The sequence below is a fragment of the Pristis pectinata genome, chromosome 20 (assembly GCF_009764475.1).
Source record: "Pristis pectinata isolate sPriPec2 chromosome 20, sPriPec2.1.pri, whole genome shotgun sequence".
Classification (NCBI taxonomy): domain Eukaryota; kingdom Metazoa; phylum Chordata; class Chondrichthyes; order Rhinopristiformes; family Pristidae; genus Pristis; species Pristis pectinata.
Genome location: NC_067424.1, coordinates 34,340,959 through 34,366,832, shown reverse-complemented (window position 1 = coordinate 34,366,832; position 25,874 = coordinate 34,340,959). Strand labels below are relative to the sequence as shown.

The following is a 25,874-nucleotide window of genomic DNA, read 5'->3' as shown; positions in this document are numbered from 1 at the left end:
AATGCTTCAGGTTGAAGACCCTTTGTCAGAACCGGTTTACTCTTTTAACAACTTTATAAAACTTGTCTTTTATCCAACCGTCTCATTAACGAATCTTCTGTTTTGCACAGGTTCCGTCTGTCAGTATGACTACTTCGTTAAAACCAAAGTGGTTTCGACATGAATTTTATCTCAGTAATTTGTTACCAAGGAGAAAGAAATCCTTTCAATATAACTCCTGATAAGAGTTTTTGTTTTATTTCCTTTGGTAAATGAAAGCTTCTCCTGATAGATATTGGCAGCTAAATTACCCGACTGGAAGGTTCCAGATAGGAGATGCAACAGTTTTGGTAAGTCCTAAATCACTAAGATCAGAGCTTAATGGCCAAAGTGTTTGCACGGCAATAGACTGAACATAATAACATAACCACACTGAGCAGAAGATAGGGTGGATGTGGGGACAGGATTCGGCCACAGTGACACAAGCAGGGAGATGAAGACATTAATATTGGCAATTTATTATTCTTCTGAATTATCTTTAAGGTGAAACCATCACCTTATTTGTTCTCTCAGCTGGATACCAAAGGTCCCAGAGCACTAGTAAAAGCTGCGCAGGTAAGTTTATTCCTCAGCCGGGAATGAAGATTATCTGGTCACAACCTCAGTTATTTTTTATGCAGCTCGCTGTGGACAAATGAGCAGCTGTGTTTCTGATGTTAAAAATATCAGGTGCAATTTTTGCCCGTGAGGTGCTTTGAGATGTTGTGCAAGTTCTTTCTTGTTAATGGTTAGTCAGAGATGAAGAATGTGGTCATGCTGTTTAGCTATGTCAGGATAAAGTTATGTTTCAGCTGTCGTTTGAATCAGCAGGAGAGTTGCTCCAAATAGACTGATCCTGAGGTCAAATGACCTGTTTTTTTCCTTTTTCTTTCTACCTGAGCAGGGTGTCAGGTGAGTTACAGGAAAATGACTCCAATGCAAATCTGAACACCTGATTAAAGTGGTTCAACCTTTATCCTGATTACGTGTCTCCTCTCTTTAACTAATCAACAAACCAGTTTCAAGGTGAACTGTGTTCTCACACTGGACGGTATGCCGTCCTTTGTAATCTAAATGCACCACAAGGTGAAGTGCTCAGGCATACTAAAACCAGTCTTTCTACAGACAAGGGAAAGAGGTCTGTCCTCTTACAGTGACGCAGGTAAGCAGTGAGGACATAATTCCTTATTTCAAATGTTTCTTCAGTATTCATTTATAGGATTTGAGCATTGCTGGCAAAAGATGCTGATGAAGCAGTTGTTGGGGAGGAAGTTCAAGGGTTTAGACCCAGTTACATCGAAGGATGAGTGATAAACTTCCAAAGCAAATGGTGAATGGCTTACAGGGGAACAGGTAAGTGATGGTTGCCCCTGTGCTTGAAGCCTTCCTTTTTGTAACTTACAGATAATGACACAGATAGAGACCATTCAGCCCATCGGCTTCATGCCAGCTCTCAGCAGATATAGAGGTTGTGGTTTTGGGAGCTATTGTCAGAGTAGTCTAGGTGAGTAACTGCAATGCAATATGTAGTAATGTGTACCAGGGAGAAGGGAGTGAATGTTTATGGTGGTGGATGGGGTGATAATACTTTGTATTAGATGGTGCTTTTGATGTTGTTGGAGCCTCATGCATCCAGGCAAGTGGAGGGTATATTCACTCATGACTTGTGCCTTGTTTGAGATGGAACGGTTTGGGGTGTCAGGAGGTCAGCAACTTGCTGCAGGATACCCAGCCTTTTGGCTTGGACTTGCGGTCACGGTATTTTTGTGATTGGGACAGACCTGGACTGCTTCATTGACTGAGGGATTGCAAATGGAACAGAACATTGTATGATCATTGGCAAATGTCTGTATTTTATGATGGAAGGAAGAAAAATGAGAAAGCTGGTGGGTAGCTAAACCCAGGGCATTGCAAAGAGGATCTGCTAAAGTGATATCCAAGTCTGAGGTGATTGATCATCACCAAGCACAATGACCTATTTTGGGCCAGGTATGACTCCAGCAAGTAGAATTCTCTTCCCTGTGATTTTCATTGTCCTCAGATTTATCAGAGTGCTTGGATGCAACACTCAGTTGAATGTTGTCTTGATGTCAAGGTCGGTCACTCTTACCTCAAATTTAAAATTTAGCTCCTCTGCCAATGTTTGGACAAGGTACTGATGAGTCTTAGAACTAAATGTCAATGGTTGAACCAAAAATGAATATTGGCAACCTGTTTTTTGTTAAGTAAGTGCCAACAGTTACTTCCAGCAATTTCTTTGCTAATGACTGAGATGGGACTGACGCAGCAGTAATTAGCTGGATTGGATTTGTCCTGCTATTTGTGGGCAGGGCTTACCTGGCAGTCCTCTAAATTGTCAGGGAGATGCCCGTGTCATGACTGTACAGCTTGGCAACAGATACAACTAGTTTTTGAGTGCAAGACTTCAGTGTTGCAGCCTGGATGTTGTCTGGTCCCACAGGCTCTGCTGTATCCAGTGCTCCCATCCATTTCTTTATAACTTGACGAGTGAATCAATTCGATTGGAGACTGGCTTCTGTGATGGTGGGAACATCAGAAGGACACTGAGGTGAATCATCCACACAGAACTTCTTGCCTGAACAGAGCTGCAAATACCTCATTCAACAACTTTGGTGTTGAGAGTGGGGATGTTTTACCTGCCACCTCCTGCTAGCTTTAAATTGTCCACCAGCATTTACCACCATCTGTGGCTGGACTGCAGAGCTTTGATCTGATCCATTAGCTTTGGAATCACTATCTCTGCTGATCTTGCTGTTTAGCACATGGTATTGCTGTGTTGCAGCTTCAGCAGGTTGGCATGGTAGAGGTATGGTTGATGCTGCTCCTGGCGCACCCTTCTGAGGAACCCACTACACCAAGGTGGAACTTGGTGGTAACTGTAAAAGTGTGGCAGAATGTGAGTTTTCAGGTTTGGGTTGAATGCAGTTCTGCTGCTTCTGAAAGCCCATGGTGCTTCATGGATGTCCAATTTTGAGCCACCAACGCTGATCTAAGTTTGTTTAGTTCAGCCTGCTGATGGTGCCACAAAACACCTTGGAAGGTACCCTTGGTGTAATTATAGGACCTTGTTTCTACTAGGACTGTGGGGTGGTCACTCCTATTAATGCTGGTGTGCTCATAGATCACAGTTGGAAGCTTTGTTCTTCAAGTGGTGCTCGTGAGTCAATCTTGGTGATCGGCATTGAAATTGCCTATTCAAAGTATATTCTGTGCCCACTTTACTCCTCCAGCAGTTGTTTAGCTTGAGGGAATACTGATTCATCAGCTGAGGGAGGATAGTAGGTGGTAATCAGATGGGGATTTCCTTACCCATGTTTGACCTGTTTCCATGAGGGTCTGGAGACATGCACCCAGGACTACTCCCTCCCACCTGCATACCACTGTGTTGCCACTTTGGGCGGGTTTGTTCTGTCAGAGGGACTGAACATATTCAGGGGTTGTGGCGCAGGAGTTTGGCACATTGTAAGGTAAGATTCTGTGAGTTTGACTATTGCTTAACTTGTCTGTTGGATTGCTCTCCTAATTAAGACACCAGTCCTCAAATATCTGTGAGGATATCTTGGCTGCGTTTGAATCCAGTGCTGGATAGTCTGTCGGTTTTATTTTTCTTTTGTTTTAACATAGCAGTTTTGATGCAACTTGAATGGCTTGCTACTCTACTTCAAAGGGCAACTGCATGTTAAAGGCATTGTTGGTCGCATATCACAGAGATGCCAGACGAGTTAAGAACAGCGGATTTCCTTACCTGTCGAAGATTTTTTTTATAATGTCAATTCACTTTTTCAAAAATAAAATCAGGTTATTTAATTAGCTGCATTTAAATTTCACAGCTGTCATGGTGGGATTTGAACTCCATGTCCCAGGATCAAAAAGGGAATCAGACAGGCACTTGGGAGAATATAACTTTCAGAGCAATGGGAAAAGAGAAGGGGAAATGGACATCTCTACCCATAGCTAACATGGACTTGGTGGGCTGAATAGCCTCCTTCTTTGCCTTAACAATTCTATGATTAAATGAATTTTATTGTAAAGTTACCAATATGACTTCTATTTGATACTCCACTATTCTTCGGTGACAGTGCCTTCAACCTTTTCCAACCGAAGCTCTGAAACTGCCCCTCCAACATTTAGGTTGCCTGCCTTACTGCAATGGGTGATTTGTTCATGTTTGATTGCTTACCAACGTGTTAAATCCGAATGGATTCACTGGTGTCAATTTCCTATTAACTGCTAGTTCGATCCTCAAAGGCAGAGCCCTGCAAGGCATCAAGTCCTTGCACATAAATGCCTTCAAATTTGGTGAGCTAGAGACCAAGCAAACTCTGCCCATCAAACAGCTGCAAAAATACTCAACAAACCATAAGATATAGGCCATTTGGCCCATTTAGTCTGCTCTGCCATTCGATCATGGCTGTTTTTTTATCAACCCCATTCTCCTGCCTTCCTCCTGTAAACCTTTGACAGCTAGGATTTTCAGGTGGATTCCCCCGACTGAGTGCTGGAGGACTGTAGCAATGTTGCACTTTTCTGCTGCATTGCATGAAGAATCCAGTATTGAAATACAATCTGAAAGAGACTGGCAAATAACAGCTGTGAGTTTGGGACTTCAGGTATGCAGATATCCCAAAGAATTGCCGGGTAGAAATGCTGGAAGTTCAACGTGGAGCTGTCACATTTCCTCACTACATCTGAGCCAATTCTTTTGTGCTTCAGTGAAGAATTCTTATTTGATTATACTTCCCAGTGTGTTAAAGCAGCCTTATAAATGCAAATTTTTATTGCTGATAAACTGCTATAAATCTGGTTAATTAAAAGTAGAATTTTTACAGAGATTCAGGTAATAGAGCTGCTGTCTCACAGAGACATGGGTTCAGTCCTGACCTTGGGTCCTCTCTACATGGGGTTTGCACATTCTCCTTGTGACCGCGTGGGTTTCCCCAGGGTGCTCAGGTTTCCTCCCACGTCCTAAAGACGGGTGAGTTGGTAGGTTAATTGGCCTTAGTAAATTGCCCTTAGTGTGTGGGTGAGTGGTCGAATCTGGGGGGAGTTGATGAGAGATGATGGAAGATTAAATAAAAGTTAAAGATCTACATTAATGGCCAAGAGATCCGTCCTATTTAAATGGAAGGATCCCATACCTCCCACCACACTTCAATGGTTTTCTCAAACTTTCTCAGACATGTTTTCTCAAACATGTTTAAACTTAGAAAAAATTAGGAGTGGTACTGTTGATCCTTCACTTAAATTTGAGGAAATTTGGAGTCCATTTATTCCATATGATGCAAGCAGACCTTTTTTGAATTCCTTTCAATAACCTATTTGAATATAGAGGAGCAGAGCTAACGACATAATAATGCTTTATTAACCGAAGAAATAACAGTCCAGCTTTTTTTTTTGAAATTTTTGGTTTGCTTTTATTATTTTTTTAAATTTTGGAGTTCTCTTTTCATATAATCAAATTTCTTATCAAATTCTTTTGTTTCATGTTCACTTAGTAAGAGATTGGGAGGTTCAGATTATATATTTTGTATATGTCGGTTGTTACTATTGTAATCCCGATCTCTTCACACCGTGTGTATAATCTCTATTGTTATGTGTATTAATTTGAAATTTAATAAAAAGATTGAAAAAGAAGGAAAAGTTAAAGATCAGTGATTGATGGTCAATGCTGGAACAGTTAGCTGTAGGGCCTTTTCTTGTGCTGTATCTCTCTATAACTCCCTGACTAAAATGTGATGAAACCAAAATAGATAACAGGTATTAAAAAAAAGGACAAACATTTGGGGGAAAAAAGGGGAATCTGAAAAGGAATAAGTATGGAAAGAGGAATGAAATTCGTGTAGAGGTCTTCCAAAGGGCAGATAAGCCAAATGCATGTAAAGTTTCATGAATGAATGTTTGAATGAATTAATGAATGAACATGCTTTTTTTTTTACAGAGTGCATCTCCAAAACTAAAGCAATGGAGCCACTGCCTGAAGCTCGTGTCACCAGCCACCGTGGTTGCTCAGATAATGTTCTGAATGTGAACTTGAGCATACTCAAGCCCAGAAGAGTGGTCGAGGTCTACATCAAACGCAGCTTAAGTCTAAGAGAAGGTGATGCCATCAGCAAGAAGATGAAGTGGAGATCTCTTCCAGAAAATGTCTCACCAAGAAGCATGAACTGCAAGGAGGGTCCTGGCCTGAGTGACCCAGGAAAACTTTGCAGAGGTCAAGACAAGCAACAAAATGAGACAGAGAGTCAAAAGCATGGAGATAAGGTGATGCCTTCAAGCAACAACTCTTTGAACGTTGAGTCAGGTGTGGAGAAGGGAGCCAGCAAGGGCAGGAGCAAGGATGGGAAAAAAGGGAAAAAGTCTCAAACGTTCTTTGGAAAAGTTTTCAGTTTCCTATGGAAAATGAAAGGTGATGAGAAGAAAGGTGATGGACATAAAAGATTGAAAGATTCTCCCCTGGCCGAACACCCTCCAGAACACAATGGACAACAGTACCTTGCCAACAACCAGGAGCCATCAGGAGAGCTGCCCATTATTCACAAGAAAAGAAATAGCCTTAGGAGAGTTTTCTCTTTAAAGAGAAATAATTCTGAATCTAAAGACATTGGATTGGGTGGTCCAGGAGCCAGTAAGAGTAAGGATGTCCGTCCCAGTCAGCTGGATCTCAAAGGCGGATGCAGGCCAAGACAAAATAAAACAGGTAGGACTTCGCAGCATGACAGTTGAGAAAATATTCTGCAACAAAGCAACATGTTGTTACAGAAGCATGGGCAGGAATTCACATTTTTGAAGGGTTTCACCAGATCTCCTTGATGTTATGGGGTGAGCGTGTGCCCCTGTGTCCATTTTCAAATGGTTTCATTAGATTATCAGAAAAAAACTGCAGATGCTGAAAATCTGAAATAAAGAGAGAGAATGCTGGAAATACAGAATGGGCCAGGCAGCATTTGTGGAGAGCGAAATGGGTTTAATGTTTCAGTGACTTTTCATCAGAAAAGCTCTGATAAAGGCTCATCGACCTGTCAGAAAAGCTCTGATAAAGGCTCATCGACCTGAAACGTTAACCCCATTTCTCTCTTCATAGATGTCGCTTGACATGCTGGGTATTTCCAGCACTTTCTGTTCTTGTTTTCCCAGCTCCTTGCGCACACACACCCATTTCATTATTAGCGCCTTTATTTTTACTCAAATGACACATCAAGCCCTTTTGAAAGTAAACCCGCCCAGAAAAAATCTGCAGTAGCAAATTCCACAGGTTCACCATCCTCCAAATGAAAAAGAGTCCTCCTCATCACAGCACCTTGTCTCATAATCTGAGACAGAGACACTGCATTTCAGATGCCTCAACCAGTAAGGAAACTTACTCCCACATTCAGTCTATCTAGTCCTGTAAAAATTTTGTAACTTTCAATGAAATTCCCCATCATTCTTCTAAAATATAGTGAACATAGGCCTAGTTGACCAAATCTCCCCTTGTATGTCAGTCCTCATACTCACTATAACCCACCCTCTTCCAAACTTGTGGAAATCCATTTACTAAGAACCTACCCTGACCTTGCCTTATCAGAGATATTGCCTTTGTCCTATTCATCTCAACGGGTTTTCTCTCTTTTCCCGGTTCTGATGAAGGGTCTTTAACCTCAAGCATTAACTCTGTTTATCTTTCTACGGATGCTGCCTGACCTGTTGAGTGTTTCCAGCATTTTATGTTCTTTCATTTCAAATTTCCAGCATTGCAGTTTTTCTCGATTATCATTTACAATTGTGTCCCTTTCTTCTTGAATTTCCCAACATGGGAAACGCCTTCTCTCAACCTCCTTATATTAAATAATATATTAAATAACATATCCAAGTCATCCTTAAATTTTGTATATCAAGAGATCATAAGCCTACTTTTATGAGAGCTCTCGTCAAAATGTAACCATCTATGCCATGTTGTTTTGCTGTAGTTCTTACTTTTTCTTTATTGTTGAAATTACTGATACTTTGAACTCAGCTTTGTAGTGGTTCTTGTTCACTCCCACCCTTGTGGTAGCCCGTGCTGAATTTTTACATAGAACATAGAACATTACAGCACAGTACAGGCCCTTCGGCCCACAATGTTGTGCCGACATTTTATCCTGCTCTAATATCTATCTAACCCTTTCCTCCCATATAGCCCTCCATTTCTCTATCATTCATGTGTCTATCTAAGAGCCTCTTAAATGTCCCTAATGTATCTGACCCCATAACCTCTGCCGGCAGTGTGTTCCACGCACCCACCACTCTCTGTGTAAAAAAACTTATCTCTGACATCCCCCTTATACCTTCCTCCAATCACCTTAAAATTATGCCCCCTCGTGTTAGCCATTTTCGCCCTGGGAAAAGAGTCTCTGACTGTCCATTAGGGTTTTTCTACCCTAGTGTGTGGTGATTGCCATATAGGATAGGAAAGACTGGCTGTTACAAACCTGAGCCTGTGCTCAATACCCTCTTAAGATCAGGGATATCACTCATTTTCATAAGTCAACCAAACATTTGGCAGTGGGTGAATCACACTATTTCATAACCTGCATTCATCACCACATAAACCAAGGCTATGGCAATGCAACTATCTGCAATTCAGAACGGATCCACATCAAGCATCACCAATTCAACATTTGTCACTGTGGATGAACATTTTTATTAACGCTAAGTCAATCCCCAAATCTCCTCTAAAAATCCAGTTATGTAGTTGTTCACACCACAACTACATCAGTTATTGTATAACGTGAAAGTTGAATTTCTTTAAATTTCTCCCAATTAATTGTCACCTGTTCTTGTCATAGGGTCATAGAGCAATACAGCAAGGATACAGGCCCTTCGGCCCAACCAGTCCATGCCGACCACGGTGCCCACCCGGCTAGTCCCAGTATCCTGCATTCTGTCCATATCCCTCCAAGTCCTGCCCTTCCATGTACCTGTCCAAGTGCTTCTTAAATGATACTGTTGTACCACTTCTTCTGGCAGCTCGTTCCATATACTCACCACCCTCTGCGTGAAAAAGTTGCCCCTCAGGTCCCTTTTAATCTTTCCTCTCTCACCCTAAATCTACGCCCCCTAGTCTTGGACTCCCCTACCCTGGAAAAAGACTGTTACCATCCACTTAACTATGCCTCTCATAATTTTAAATATTTCTATAAGGTCATCCCTAATTCTCCTACGTCCCAAGGAATAAAGACCTAGCCTGGCCAACTTCTCCCTATAATTTAGGCCCTCTAATGCTGGCAACATCCTCGTAAATCTTTTCTGCACTCTTTCCAGTTTAACCACGTCTTTCCAATAAGAGGGTGACCAAAACTGTACACAATAATCCAAGCGTAGCCTCACCGACAACTTAATCAACTACAACAAAATGTCCAAACTCCCATACTCAATGCCCTAACTGATGAAGGCCAGCATGCTAAACGCCTCTTACACCACCCTGTTTTCCTGTGATGCCTGTATGCACTTGTACTCCAAGGTCCCTCTGTTCCATTACACTCCCTAGTGCCCTACCATTGATAGTATAAGTGCTACACTGGTTTGACTTTCCAAAGTGCATCACCTCACACTACCCTCTATTGAAATCAATTTGCCACTCCTCGGCCCACTTCCCAAACTGATCAAGATCCCCCTGTAGCCTACGATAACCTTCTTCCCACTCTTAATTTCGTGTAATCCACAAATTTACTAATCATGCCTTGTGCGTTTGTATCCAAATCATTTATATAAATAACGAATAGCAAGGGTCCCAACATGGACCCCTGTGGCACACCATTAGTCACCTGCCTCCATTCCGAGAAACAACCTTCAACCACCACCCTCTGCTTCCTACCTCCGAGCCAATTTTGTGTCTAGCTAACTAGCTCTCCCTGGATTCCATGGGACCTAATTTTCCAGACCAGCCTACCATGCAGGACCTTGTTGAAGGCCTTGCTAAATTCTAAATAAATAACACCCGCTGCCCTATACTCATCTACCTTTTTGGTTGCTTATTCAAAAAAAATTCTAAATGATTCATCAAGCACGACTTCCCATGCACAAAGCCATGCTGGCCTCCTCCTAATCAGACTCTATCCAAATGCTGGTAGATCCTGTCCCTCAGAATTCCCTCCAGTAACTTCCCCATTACAGATGTCAGGCCGACTGGTCTGTAGTTCCCCTGCTTGTCCTTGCTACCCTTTTTAAACAACGGAACAACATTAACTACCTTCCAGTCTTCGGGAACTTCACCAGTGGCTAACGATGAAGCAAATATCTCCGCAAGGGTCTCCGCAATTTCCTCTCTAGCCTCCCACAAAGTCCGTGGGTGCACTCGGTCAGGCCCTGGGGATTTATCCATCTTAATGCGCTGTAAGCCTGCAAATACCTCCTCCCTGGTAATATGAATGTCCTCCAAAACATCTCCACTTGTTTCCCTCATCTCCTGAGCAAAATTGTGTGATGTTCTTGGGCTTATTGTGAAGGAAGTCAACCTGTTAGTCAATTGTGGTTCAAAGGTGGGTTTTAATCAGCAACAGAACAGCATCTACACAGCTGTCCAGATGCACACACCACAGTGGGACTGCAGCAGCGGTTATCACTCTCTTATGTCTTTCCTCCAGATATAAAAAAAATCTATTTTACTAAACCAGTTGCTTTCAATTACTGGATTGACAGTAAAACCCCTTCTTTGTTATAGTGGTCTACCAGCTCAGTCTATGGTCTCATGACATTTCACCCAGTTAGTTTAACCATTTGGGCAACTTGTAAGGACTTATAGATAAAGTAATTGATGTGCTGCTTTCCAGTGAAAATAACACATCCCTCTTTTTCACTCAGGAGGCACAACAAATGTTCTCATACTAATGGCATTCAATGCAAAGTAACCACAGGTTTCAGTACTAAGCACTCCTGTAGATCCACATTCCAAAGATGTACAGGTTAGGAAGTTGAGGGTGTGCTATGTTGGCGCCAGAAGCGTGGCAACACTTGCGGGCTGCCCCCAGAACACTCTACGCAAAAAATGCATTTCACTGTGTTATCTTAACCTGCATCTCCAAGTAATTTCAGTCACAAGGAACAAACCTATGTAAAGTTAATGAAACGAATGTGTGACCTTTGTGTGTTCCAGAACGAGACTCTTACTATCTGTATGAGCAGGTGTCCGAGGAAGCTGAGCGGATTGTGCGGACTTTGGAGTCCAGTGAGGGACGTGAAGATAAACTAAAAAGCAGAAGAAGAGCAGAAGTATTAGAAACACAGTGCATGGTGAAGTCAGGTGAGTGTGTGACACCATGGCAATCATCAACACATGCCCAATACGCTAATGGCTATATTAAACAATTGACCTTCAGAACTGATTGATAATTTTTACTTGAGTGGAACCTCGGGGAAAGCCTTTCTCTGCATGGTATATTACAACCAGCTACTTTATAAACAAGTTACAGTTCAGTTGCACATAGCAACGTAAGTCACCAAACTTAAATGCAAATGATATTTGAACAGCGTGATGGGCTCTGAACTTAAATAACCGCTTTTGTCACCAAACTTAACTGTAGTAATGTTTGAGCAGTGTGATTGGTACCAAGCACTCTTTGTTCAACACTGTAAACTCCTCTAAAGTCACCACTGCAATATTGGAGCTCCTCCAATTCTGGCCTCTTGTTCAGCCTTGATTTCAATTGTTCCGTCATTAATGGCTCTGCCTTCAGTTGCTATGGCAAGCTCTGGAGTTCCTCCATCCTTAACCGTCTGCCTCTCCAGCTCGCTTTTGTCCTTTTAAAAACTCCTTTGAAACTTATCCCTTTGACCAAGCTCTTTGTCATTTGTCCAAGGCTCAGTATCAAATGTTGTTTGATCATTCTCCTCTGAATCACCTTTGTGTGCATGCTATTTTGTTGGCGCTATATAAGCAAAAGTCCTTGTGGCATAGTTTCTATTATATTAGTGACTTCAAGCTTAGTTGTCTTCTTGTTTGTGGGTCCACTGTCCTCCTGGTAGAGGATCTTGTTTCTAAAAAAATTATTCACCTAAAACCCTGTTTTAAATTACCTTCTGCCCTTGGAAATCCTCTGAAAGGTGAAGGGATCTTCTTTCTCTATTAGTACAATGCCTTGAATTCTTCAGTGGCAGTAGGTATTTGTCAATAACACAGGAGGATCTCTTGGTTTCAGGTGGTGATGCAGGATGAACCTCTGGGCAATACATGGGTGATGAAAGTGGGTGCACCAGACTTAGAGGAAACTTTTGGTGATTTTCATGAGAAGGTCCTGATATGAATCTCCAACATGCCCCGTGTAACATTTAGCTGAGGTGAAATCTTTTGGGCTAAAATTATATGTTGCTTTTATTCCAATTGCCTCCCTTCCCTGAAGGGACTCCTTGGTGCCAGGGGCAAGGCTTCATGGCTTTTGCCCATTCTTGGTAATTCAACCAAGGCAGCCTTCACTTTCAGCACCCACAGTGTAATCAGGTGAATCCCTTCTCTTCCCCCATTTGTAACTGTACACGTACACTTCTGGTGGGCTGGTCCAACCCAGTGTCCACTGAGGCAAATGGCACTTCCCTGACAGCTCCCCCACTGAGATGGACTAAGGGAAACAACTGGCCATTAAGCCAGAGCACTCACTGATGCGTGGCTCAACTGTTTGTGAGGCATTAGATGAGGAAAGGGGTGCAAGTCTTCTATAGATACTACAAAAGTTAGCAGCCATCCAATCTCCAGTCCCTAGCCACGTGGAAGTAATTTGACCAGTCCCTCCCTCTTGCACAAAGCTGTTCCTGTTTATCAGCATTCATGAGTCTCTTGCAACCACAGACTGCAGCCCTGATAACAATCTGTTTATTATTCATCGTCATGTATAATAGCTGCTGGTTATGTATAGATGTTTGTTCTCTAATACCACATTTACTGCCATGTCCCACACCCAAGATTTGAACATAAAGTAGTGGGGAGTGTTGCAATGCCAGAGACGCTCACTTGCAAATAATTTGTTGAACTTAGCACTGACTGCCCTTCCAGACATAGATAAAGGTAGAAGTATAATTAGCATTTCTCAAAGGAGATTAAGGAAGTGCCCAATGCTTATCGTAAAAAGATAAGAACCACACTTGGAGTATTGTGTGCAATTCTGGTGGCCCCTTTACAGGAAGGATGTGGAAACTTTGGAAAGGGCACAGAAAAGGATTACGAGGATGCTGCTTGGATTAGAGGGTATGAGCTTTAAGGAGTAGTTGGAGGAACCTAGGTTGTTTTCTCTGGTGCGCCAGAGGCTGAGGGGAAACCTGATAGAAGTTAATAAAATTCTAAAGGGCATAGATAAGGTAGACAGTTAATATTTTTCCCAGGGTAGAAATGTCAAATACCAGAGGACATACATTTATGGTGAGGGGGGGGGGAAGATTAAGGGAGATATGTGGAGATATGTGGAGCTAGTTTTTTACACAGAAAGTAGTAGGTGCCTGGAACAGGCTGCCAGGGGTAATGGTGCAAACAGATCTGATGGTGGAATTTAAGAGGCTTTTAGATAGATGCATGAATATGCAGGGAATGGAGGGATATGGATCACATACAGGCAGAAGAGATTTAGTTTAATTTGGCATCATGTTCAGCACAGACATCGTGGGCCGAAGAGCCTGTTCCTGTGCTGTACTGTTCTACGTTCTAAGAATTATAAGCAGGCCATCCTGCCTTTTGATTCTGCTCTGCCATTCATCAGGATTATGACTGATCCACTGCCTGTCTGTTTTGAATGAACACAGTGACTGAGCTTCCACAGCTCCATGGGCTAGAGAATTCCAAAAGTCCACCACCCTCTGAGTGAAGAAACTTCTCCTCATCTCAGCAGCCTACCTCATGTTCTCAAATTGTGCCCCCTCATCCTAGAATCCTCAGTCAGGGGAAATGTCCTCCTTGCATCCAGCGCATGGAGCCCTGTAGTAATGTTGTATGTTTCAACAAGATCATCTTTCATTCTTCTCATCTCTAGAGAATATTGATCTAGTCTTCTCAATCTTTCCTCATATGGCAAACCCACCATCCCTGGAACCAGTCTAATGAACCTTTGCTGCACTCCCTCTACAACAAGTACATCATTCTTTATACAAGGAGATAAAACTGTACACAAAACTCCTGGTGCCATCTCACTAATGCCCTGTAAAGCTGCTGAAATCAAAACCTTCTCATAATGAAGGTCTCATAATATTCCACGTACCCTCCTAATTGCCTGGTGAGCCTGCAAGATGGCCGTCAGTGACTTGTGTACAAGGTCCCTTTGAACTCCAATACTACCCAGTCCCTTACCATTTAACAAATACTCTGCTTTTCCATTTCTTGATGGCTTTGCATTTCTCTCCCTTATATTCCTTAGGCCATATCCTTGGCCACTCACTCAGCTTGTCCTCTTGAAACCTCTTTACATCCTTCTCCATACTTACAACCTCACCTAGTTTATTCCTGTCAGCAAACAGAATGTGAATAGCTGGGGCCCAAGCACCAATCCCTGCAGTACCCCACTAGTCACAACCTGTCAGCCTGACAAGATTGATAGTTCAAATTATTCCATCATTAGCACATTGCTATCATGCAAACATACTACACATTTCCCAAATTACAATAGTTACTTCATTGATTGTGAATGGTGTCACATTATTTCAAGTTCTAAGGCCTGTCACTCAGTATATACAAGAAAAAGATTTTTAGATATTAAGGGAATCAAGGGACGTGAGGTTAGTGCGGGAAAGTAGTGCTGAGTTAGATGGTCACCTATGATCTTATTGAATGGCAGAGCGGACAGGAGGTCTCCAATATCTTATTTCTTATGTTTTTAAGTTCCTTATCCTACTTTTGTCCAGTGCTGGTTATGTTTATCAGATTGTAACCCTTATTGGTACAGCAAATTGTGAAACCAATACAATAGGCTAACATTCCAACAATCCCCACCTGACCCTTCAGAGCCTTGATAGAAAAAGAATGAGAGACCCTGAGATTGGGAGCTTTTGTACTTGTCATTAGATGCTCTGGGACACAAACTGAATGCAGCACAGGAGAGGATCAAAGAGATCTGGGTTTCTGAACTGGCCCTGATCTCTCGATGACAGATTCCTCCTGAATGGTACTAACAATACTCCACATTGTTTTCTCAACAGCAGATGACAGCATATGGAAAATCATTGAAATACTCCAAAATATTGGCGATCATGTTGACTCAGAGGTAAGAAGTGTGAAATATTTTTTGTTCACTTTCTAGAGAAGGGCATAGGCGGTAATGCTAAGGTTTGTGGCCCTTTGTTTCCTTCTGGAGAGTGGTAGTGAGCCTTCTAGAAGAAACAACACAATCATTTGATGAAGTTGCTATTACTACACAGTTGGAGAAGCCATCGAGTTTTGGTGTGTTATTTGTAGGAGAGGGTGTTCCCAAACACCAACTGCCCTTGAATTTCTCGGTGGCAGATTTCATGGTAATGAAATCTGTATTTAGAGTTGGTATTTCAGGTAATTAAATTCAGCCATCCATTAGTACAGTAAAACTCCGTTAATCCAGCACGCTTGAGACTTTGCTAGTACAGGACTGGAAGATTTTCTGGGCTATTGTATGTTATTGAAATTAATACTCCAGCACACTTTTAATTCACTTTTTCAAGATGTTACCCATTATAGTCGTATAATAAAATCTCCAGTGAACCCATAAGTTTCAAGGGAGTGCGGGAAACAAAGCCATAGAACATAAAACAGTACAGCACAGGAACAGGACCTTCAACCCATGATGTCTGTGCCGACCACTTAAGATAATCCCATCTTCCTGCACATGGTCTATATCCTGCCATTCTTTGCCTGTCTAAATGCCTTTTAAATTTTGCTTTCGTACCTGCTTCCATCATCTCCCCTGGCAACACATTCCAGGAATCTACTACTCTCTGTTGTAAAAAAAATTTGCACCGCACATCTCCTTTAAACTTTCCCCCTCTCACTTTAATGCTATGCTCTCTAGTATTTGACATTTCTACCCTGGGAAAAAGACTCTTATCTACCCTATCTCTGCCTCTCATAATTTTACATACTTCTGTCAGGTCGCCCCTCAGCTTCCAACACTCCAGAGAAAACAATCCAAGTTTGTCCAGTCTCTTCTTATAGCTAATACTCTCTAATCCAGGCAACATCCTTGTGAACCTCTTCTGCACCCTTTCCTGAGCTTCCACATCCTTCCTGTAATGTGGCACACAATACTCCAAATGCGGTCTAACCAAAGTTTTATACAGCTGCAACATGACCTCCCAACTTTTATACTCAGTGCCCCAACTGATAATGGCAAGTATATTGTACGCCTTCCTTACCACCTTATCTACTTGTGTTGCCACTTTCAGGGAGCTATGGACCCTAAGATCCCTCTGTACATCACTGCTCCTAAGGGTCCAGCCATTGATTGTACTTTTTCCTCTTACATTTGACCTCCCAAAGTCCAACGCCCCACACTTGTCCAGATAAACCCCATCTGCCATTTCTCCACCCACATTTCCAACTGATCTGTATCCTGCTGTATCCTTTGACAACTTTCCTCACTATCCATGACTCCACCAATTTTTTTTTAGTTATCTGCAAATTTACTAATCAGCCCACCTACATTTTCATCCAAATCATTTATATATATATCACAAACAACAGAGGTCCTGCATTGATCTCTGTGGAACAGCACTGGCTACAGACCTCCTGTCAGATTAACACCCCTCCACCTCTACTTGCTGTCTTCTACGGCCATCCAATTTTGAATCCAATCTACCAAGTCTCTGTGGATCCCATGTGCCATATTCTTCTGGATCAACTTAAGATGAGGGACCTTGACAGCTTCAAGGGAACTCAATAATCGGGGCCCTGGTGAATTTAAAGGGACGCTGGATCCCAGGACCCCAGTGAGTTTAAAGGGAGCGCAGCCTGGGCATGTGAAAAGGAATGCAGAATTGTGGCCCCAGTGTGTTAAAGGGAGTGCAGGATTCAGTACCTGGTAAGCCAGATGCCAAACCATCTGGATTTCCAAACAATGAGGCAGCAGGTTATTGGCATTTTATGTGTTAACCTGATACACCTGAATACTGGAGGATTCCCAGGCTGAAAGGAGACTTCTTTTTGGTAAAAAAATCAATTGCTTTGAAATTGGTTTTTTTACATAGTGATGTGTTTATAAAGGCAGTTTGCATTATACACGTGGATGTAGGAACATGGGGAGGAAAAAATAAACATGTAACAAAGAAACACTGGCACGAATTTTATATTTTGTAAGGTCCTTGGCAAAGTAAGGTTTCATTACTTTTCATAAGGTGTCAAGACAGAGGGTGGTGGTTGAAGGGACTTATTCGGGCTGGAGGCCTGTGAGTAGTGGTGTTCCACAGGGATCCGTACTAAGACCTCTGCTGTTTGTGATGTACATAAATGACCTGGATGATTATGTTGATGGGTGGATTATTAAGTTTGCAGACGATACCAAGATTGCTGGAGTTGTGAATAGTGTAGAAGACTGGCGACGGATACAGTGTGATATAGATCAGTTGCAGATGTGGGCAGAGAAATGGCAGATGGAGTTTAACCCGGATAAATGTGAGGTGTTGCACCTTGGTAGGACTAATGTCAAGAGGCAGTACACTCTTAAGGGCAAGACCCTTAACAGTGTTGAAGAGCAGAGACACCTTGGGGTGCAAGTCCATGGCTCATTGAAAGTGGCTACACAGGTTGATAGGGTGGTTAAGAAGGCTTATGGAATGCTTGTTTTTACTAATCGAGGTATTGAGTATAGGAGTCAAGAAGTTATGATGCATCTCTATAGAATTCTGGTTAGGCCACATTTAGAGTATTGCATGCAATTCTGGTCACCTCACTATAGGAAGGATGATGAAGCTTTGAGAGGGTGCAGAGGAGGTTTACTAGGATACTGCTTGGATTAGAGGGCATGAGCTGTCAGGAGAGGCTGGACAAACTTGGGATCTTTTCTCTGGAGTGGCAGAGGCTGAGCGGTGATCTGTTGGAAGTGTATAAAATTATGAGGGGCATAGAAAGGGTGGACAAGCAATATCTTTTCCCATTACTAAGTGATACAATACCAGAGGGCATGCATTTAAGGTGAGAGGGGGTAGGTTCAGAAGAGACGTGAGGGGTGCCTTTTTTACTGAGAGAGTGGTGGATGCCTGGAATGTGTTGCCTGATAGGGTGTTGGAGGCAAATTCATTGGGGGCTTTTAAGAGGGGCTTGGATGGACACACGAATGAGAGGAAAATGGAGGGATATGGGCAGTCTGTAGGTAGGAGGGAATAGCTATGTCAGCACAACATTGTGGGCCGAAGGGCCTGTTCTGTGCTGTACTGTTCTATATTCTATGGAAGGAAATGTGTGTAGTGAAAGAATTTGTCCAACAGGCTAAGCATCTTCTATTTGCATGCAATCTTTTTTGTAAATATATAATTCAGCAGTGATGAAGCTTTCACTAATATTGAAATCTACAAATTCTACTTTAGTTATTGCTTGAAATGCACCATCCTGAAATTCAGTCTTATTCATTTCCTGGGATGTATCTATTGCCGATGAGATCAGATTTATAGTGCATTCTCAATTGTCCCTGAGGAGAAGGTACTGAGCTGCTTTCATGAGCAAATGCAGCTACTGTTGTGAAGGTATTCCCTGAGTGTTGTTAAGTAGGCGACTCCACAATTTTGTCTTGATAGCAATGAAGGAAAGATAATATACTTACAAGACAGTATTTATGTGACCTTGGTTGGTGAACTTTTAAGAGGTGGCATTCCCTTGTGCCTGCTGTCCTTGGCCTTTATGGTAGTTGAGGTCACAGGTTTTCCAGATGAGCTTGCAAGAACCCTCGATGAATTGCTCAGTGCACCTTCTAAATGTTACGCACTGCAGCCACGGTGTGCCGCTGGTGGAGGCAAGAAATATTGCAGGTGGTGGAGGGGAAGCCAGAGAAGTGCCATAGTTTGTCCTGGATGGTGTCAAGGTTCTTGAGTGTTGCTGGAGCCACACACAGTTAGACCTGTGGAGAGAAATCTATTGCATTCTTAAGTTGCACCACGTAGATGGTAAATGATGAGCTATATGCGAACTAGAAATTTCATTGCACCCTGGTGTTTATAATGATAAACTAATCTAAACTAATCTAATCAAAAGGTCTTGGGGAGTTAGAACGTGGCTCCTTTGCTGCAGATTACCTTGCTTTGACCTGCTCTTGTGTTAGAGCATTTATACCGTTCAATTTTTACACTCCTGGACAATAGTGACTCCCTCTCCCCACCCCTGCCCCCCAGGATTTGGCCAGTGATAAGATAAGATATCTTCATTTGTCACATGTACACACAGTGAAGTACATCTTTTGTGTAGAGTGTTCTGGGGGCAGCCCGCAAGTGTCGCCATGCTTCCGGCGCCAACAGAGCATGCCCACAACTTACTAACCCGTACGTCTTTGGAATGTGGGAGGAAACCGGAGCACCCGGAGGAAACCCATGCAGACACGGTGAGAACGTACAAACTCCTTACAGACAGTGGCCAGAATTGAACCCGGGTCGCTGGCACTGTAATAGTGTTACGCTAACCGCTACACTACCATGCCTAGAAGACAATAACTGGAATGCCATCGAACGTCAAAAGTAGGTGTCAGCCTCTCTTGTTGGGATGACAATTGCTTGACACTCGTGTGGCACAAATGTGAATGGCCAGTGACCAATCAGAGCCTGAACCTTGTGAAGACCTTGCTGCACTTGGACATGATCTGCTTTAGAATCTGTGAGCTTGCAAATAGCACTAAACACTGTCCAACATTCAGCAACATCTCCACTTCAAACTTATGTAGGGATAATTAACAAGGAAATAGCTGAAGGAGGCTGGGCTTGGGGAATTCCTGCAACAATGTCTCGGGGCTGAGAAGCTCGCCTCTTAACAACCAAAACCATGCTCATTTGTGCAAGATGTGAAGCTAATCTGTGTAGCACATTCCCCCTAATTCCCATCAGCTTAAAGCAAAACACTTCAAATGCTGGGAAGTCTGAAATAAAAACAGAAAGTAGTGGAAATACTCAGCAAATTAGTCAGCATCTGTGGAGAGGGAAGAAGATTTAACATTCTTTCATCAGAACTGAGAGTTTAGAAATAAACAAGTTTTCATTGGGGAAAGGTCAGAGTGAATGGAAGAGAAATCCAGTGATGGAGAGGAGAGATTGAATGATGTGTTTTAATGCCATTAACTCAAGTTTTATTAAAACTTTTTGATGCAAAACACAGTCAAATGCTGACGAAGTCACTCTCACCTTACCGTTAAAAACAACACCTACATCCAAGTGTAAAACAAGTTTGTAATAAAGCTTGGACCAAAGTAGACCTGGAGGAAGCCAAACTGGGCATTGGTGAGTAGGTTGTTGGTCAGTAGGTGCTGGCCACGAGTTCACTTCCCACCATAGCATCTGGGGTATTTAAGTTCTGGAATTTAAAAAAAAAATTGCTGGTCGTTTTTCTGGTCACTATCAAACTACTATATTGTTGTAAAAGTCCATGCTGTTCATTAAAACTAGATTCCTTTTAAATTTGTAACAGACTAAACGGGAGACAAATAATATGGACTAATAAACTTATAGACTTTTAACTTTTAGTTGGTTTATTAACATTTAATTATTTGACCATCAAAGTTGACACCAAGTAAATGGAAAATTGAATTAATTGAATATATGGAACAAGATTTAATTGAGATAGCAGAACAAGTGATAGATTGTAGCGGCAACGCTTAGGGGTTCGCAGAGATCAACGAACTCCAGAAACCACATTTGCAATAAGTGATTGCATCTTGAGGATCTTTATCTCGGATTTGCTGAGCTGATTTCTGACTAAAAATACAGTGGCATGCAAGTTTGGGCACCCCTGGTCAAAATTTCTGTCACTGTGAATAGCTAAACGATTAAAAGATGACCTGATTTCCAAAAGGCATAAAGTTAAAGATGACACATTTCTTTAATATTTTAAGCAAGATTACTTTTTTATTTCCATCTTTTACAGTTTCAAAATAACAAAAAAGGAAAAGGGCCCGAAGCAAAAGTTTGGGCACCCTGCATGGTCAGTACTTAGTAACACCCCTTTGGCAAGTATCACAGCTTGTAAATGCTTTCTGCAGCCAGCTGAGTCTTTCAATTCTTGTTTGGGGGATTTTCGCCCATTCTTCCTTGCAAAAGCCTTTGAGTTCTGTGAGATTCTTGGGCCGTCTTGCATGCACTGCTCTTTTGAGGTCTGTCTACAGAATTTTGATGATGTTTAGGTCAGGGGACTGTGAGGGCCATGGCAAAACCTTCAGCTTGTGCCTCTTGAGGTAGTCCATTGTGGATTTTGAGGTGTGTTTAGGATCGTTATCCTGTTGTAGAAGCCATCCTCTTTTCATCTTCAGCTTTTTTACAGACAGTGTGATGTTTGCTTCCAGAATTTGCTGGTATTTAATTGAATTCATTCTTTCCTCTACCAATGAAATGTTCCCTGTGCCACTGGCTGCAACACAAGCCCAAATCATGATCAATCCAGCCCCGGGCTTAACAGTTGGAGAGGTGTTCTTTTCATGAAATTCTGCACCCTTTTTTCTCCAAACATATCTTTGCTCATTGCAGCCAAAAAGTTCTATTTTAACTTCATCAGTCCACAGGACTTGTTTCCAAAATGCAAACAAGTCCTTTGCAAACTTTGATGTTCTTTGATGTTCCTTTGCAAACTTCTGACACTGAAGTTTGTGGTGAGAATGCAGGAAAGTCTGGTGATGGATGAGTCTAGGACTTTGTCTGAGGGACTGCACTCACAGTTGAGATGCTGTGCCCTGATCATCTGTGAAGCCCATTTATACGTAAAGTTAGAAAATGCTGGAAACACTCAGCAGGTTAAGCAGCATCAGAGGAAAGAGAAACAGAGTTAATGTTTCAGGTCAAAGACCCTTCATCAGAACGTGCCAGCTCCTGATTTCTCTCTGCAACAACACAGGCTCATTTAAACCTGCCTTGGCCCACAGTTCCACTTTATCCTATGTGGTGCTGCAATTGTTTATGTCTTCCCTTCCTTTGAAACTTCGCAAAGTTCAACAGCTCTTGAATTCTAACACTCCCAAGCATCCTCCTCCCACTTCTCTTTCCTCTGACCTCATCTCTCTCCCCAGTTCCACCTTCTGCCATGTTTCCACTTTCCCTTCTGTTCTTCCTCTCTCTGACCCCAAATGATCAGTCTTCAGTAGATGCCTTAGCCTCAACCCCTATGTTCCCTTACAGGTGCTGCCTGACCTGCTGAATGATCCAGCTTATGAACAAGCAAGACCAAGAGGGCAGATGTTTGAAATAGTACTCCAGGTCTCATTGCTTTTTATTCGTCCACTGATGTCCATGAGTAGGATATGTTAATATGGTTATGATGTAGTAACTTATTAGCCAAAAGCTTTCTGTCATGTCGGCATTGGTTTTGTTGTGTGAATCAATCGCAGTGGGGATTATTGATGAAGGTCAACTTGGCAGCAATTCACTAAGCCTCTGAGTGCTGAGTTAAATCTTACTTGTACTTTGCAGCTTCAAGGAAATTCCCAACTTTGCACTTTCTTCACAAACATTAGCTACGATGCCTTCAAGGAACTGGCAGACCAATATGTCCAAAAAGAGGTGAAGAACAAGGGACCACAGGAGAACCCTGAGTTTGTCAAGCTGGCATTTACACTTGATTTTACTGCAAAGGTTGCAGGGATCTGTGACCACCAGATCAAGCGGATCACGGGCTTTGGGAGCCAGTACCTCCAGGATACATGTTGGCAGATGCTCAGTTTCATTGAACAGGTGGGTAGAAAGTTGAGTTTACCCTTCACGTGAGCCTGCTCCTTTATACATGGACACAGGCCTGTTTCTGTGCTGTATGGTTCTGTGACCTCTACTCCCTAAGCACTCTTGTATGGGTCAAGTCTCTTCTTAAGTGCATCAACGCTTCAACATTCCGTCTAAAATCAAATCCTCCAGAATTCTAGATTTGGTAGTCCATTTACTAGTAGTCACCAGTGATAGTGACCATCTTATCCTTTGACCCATTGTTCTGGACACACCCAAGTGTGGAAACAGTTGCTCAGCACCTGCCCTCTTGAGCTCCTTCATCATTTTAAAAACCTCTTCCAGGGTTCTTGAGTCTCTTCAGCCTTGGTCTTTTCTATTTCCCCTGTTAGTTGCATCCTTATAAATCTTTCCGTTACTCCCTCCAATCCTGCAAACTTTTCTTTGTAGTGCGGAGATCAAGGTTCCATCTATGTTCAACAGTACCTTCCTGCTTTTGTATTCTATTTCTCTAGGTGTGAACCCTAGTAGTTTACTTGCACTGCTGGCTACTTTTAGTGATTTCTATATGCTTGTTCCCAGATCTCCAGATTGCTTTGCTACTGTTAAGGTAGCAGTTCGCTGTCTTGCAATTACAATTGTCCCCTGGAACATACCAAAATGTTGTTTAACTGCCAACTGTCAATAAATGATATTCTAATTGTATTAGGTGAAATGCGAAATTTATTCAGTTTCTGTCTCATGTTCTGCTCATTGTTTAAAAACATGGAATAAAGAGCAAGCCTCCTTGTAATGACAGACACTGTTGCCACACATCAGAGAGATACCCCACTGAGCACATCTGCTAGCCACCGGAGTACTGTTCTTTGGCAGTATATCTATTTTTCATTAGACCCACCAATGTTTCCCAGTACAGATCTTCATGGAATACCCATTATTGTACAGCAACAGCCTTCCCTTTCCCATCTTACTGACATCCTGCCCAAGTCATAATTCTGTTTTATCACCAGCTTGTGAACAGGCAAGACCAAGAGGGCAGATGTTTGAAATAATACTCCTAGTCTCATTGCTGTTTATTAGCCCATTGATATCCATGAGTAGGATGTGTTAATATGGATATGATGTTACAACTTATTAGCCAAAAGCTTTTAGTAATGTAGGGATTGGTTTTGTTGCTTTCTTGATTCCTAGAATGAGTGGATCGTTGGTAAAGCCAGGGTCTGGTGTCCATTGTGTTTGACCCAATAACCTGGTGCCGAGCTTCCATCCTGAACCAGCAGTGCCATTTGGTGCCATTAAATGGTTTGCTCGATCACTTCAGTGGGCAGGTTGGATTTAGTGGCATTGGTAGGGGCTGGAGTCATGTTAAAACACACCTGGTAAAAGATAGGAATAAATTAGTTGAGATTTTGAAATAATCTGGTAGTTTTTACAGACACCAGCTCTTTAGAACCAACTTTATGAAGCCTAATTTGGACCACAGAATTGAAAGTTTAACTCATTTTTTCTGGAGTAAAACCTAACTGAACAGTTTTACCCATTTTGTTCATTATTCTCTAACTTTTCAGGAAGAAACAGCAAACAGTGCAGAACAACCTCCAAGTCCAGACTGAAGATGAAGAATGACTGGACAATTTAATGGACAATTAGTGGACAACTTTACTTCCTGGAGGAGGCTACACTTCCCGAATCTCTAGAGTGATGCAGGCTGAACAGAACATGAGAACAAACTCACCTGGCCATAATAACCTTACCTGATAGACAATGTGACCACTGCCATGGCTCAAGACTCTGCTGCTTGGTTGCTGCGAGAATGATCTTTGGATTGTTTTGTTCTGATTTTACAATGAGTCATTTGTTAGGCACTTCCCCACCCAACATGGAGCCTTCTTAGGGTTGGGAGACAGTTCTATAATGCTATCTCTAACCCACACCAACCTACCTTTAAACATTATCATATTGGTGTTTATGGCAAATTGTCCACCTTCTCAAGGTAGTGGTTGAACATTCCCATTTTGCAGAGAGTTCCCTGTAATCAGCCATCCATCAGGTAACTTGGCAGAGTGAGACAACTGAAGAGCTTGCAGTCAGTGCAGCTGTTAGAGTTGGGGAGAGCAAGGGAATGGGGACTGTGACCAGCTTGTACTTTAACACTATGGCAAGATTTGGATATGGAAACTGACCCTTGTACAGGTCGACCAGGCAAGTGATTATACTTCCTTAAAAAAAATAGGATCACATCTGTCATCAGTTGATTTCCACAAAAAACTTTCACTTCCATCAAAAGTGTTTATAATTGTGTGTGTATTGTCTGAATTTGTTTAATGTATTTTCTGTGGCTTTTATATTGTATTATTGTACAATATCAGAGGTGTTATGAGTATTGGTGTGATTTTGAGTCTTTCCGTGCAGTGACGTGTAAGGTAGGCTAGTGATAAATGTGATTGGTCTAAAATGAAGAGACGGCCCTTTTATGGGGTTGAGATTCACTGAATGTGGGTGAGAACAGAAGGTGGAATATGTGTCGGACAACGGGGAGGGGTGCGGGAGGCATGGGTTGAAGAGCTGGAATTGAAACCATGACTGGAAGGGCTTGACACTTTGGAAGGCCTCTGTGGAAAAAGTACCTGGGTTAAAACTGCAGGAGACTATTTGTATTGAGCATCAATGTTAGGACGTTTTATTGGACCCATTCATGCCCCTTTTTAATGGGGGCAAATTGCACACAAAAGCCACAGGATGATTTTCAATTCAATAGCGACCATTGGAAGGTGTCCTGTTTACCCCTGAAGTTCCCTTTAGCACAGTTGATGTTGGCTTGGCATCATTTGCAAAGCTAATGATGTCTTGGGTTGCCTGACGTATGTTTCCTGCTCTACTGGCAGAAACTGAAGCTTCTGGAGGGAACCTATGACTTTCATTGTTAAATATTAAAGTAAACCATCATGCGAGGATTGGGAATTAAAGGGTCTAGTCTATCACCTTGCTGTCCTGCACATAACATCTCCCAGCCTCACTTTCCAATGGCCAACAGTTGTTCAGACAAA

General features: G+C 42.3%; 1 protein-coding gene and 1 long non-coding RNA gene across 4 annotated transcripts in view; one reads left to right on the top strand and one right to left on the bottom strand.

The window, feature by feature from the left end:
* Nucleotides 1-1,058: 1,058 nt before the first annotated feature.
* On the top strand, nt 1,059-25,449 carry LOC127580942 (uncharacterized). 3 transcript variants are annotated; one of them, XM_052034928.1, is made up of 6 exons: nt 1,059-1,180; nt 5,978-6,736; nt 11,150-11,296; nt 15,169-15,230; nt 22,582-22,842; nt 24,396-25,449. In XM_052034928.1, the coding sequence occupies exons 1-6, from the start codon at nt 1,093-1,095 to the stop codon at nt 24,438-24,440; spliced, it is 1,362 nt and encodes a 453-aa protein (XP_051890888.1). In that variant the 5' UTR covers nt 1,059-1,092; the 3' UTR covers nt 24,441-25,449. The 3 variants fall into 3 exon arrangements, with proteins under 3 accessions (XP_051890888.1, XP_051890887.1, XP_051890889.1); XM_052034927.1 differs by having other exon boundaries at nt 15,166-15,230; XM_052034929.1 differs by lacking the exon at nt 1,059-1,180 and adding an exon at nt 1,266-1,371 and having other exon boundaries at nt 15,166-15,230.
* Nucleotides 22,879-25,874, bottom strand: part of LOC127580944 (uncharacterized) — a 47,635-nt gene continuing 44,639 nt past the window's right edge. Inside the window, exon 4 of the long non-coding RNA XR_007957910.1 lies at nt 22,879-24,203. This is a non-coding gene — a long non-coding RNA (uncharacterized LOC127580944). The remainder of the gene's footprint in view (nt 24,204-25,874) is intronic.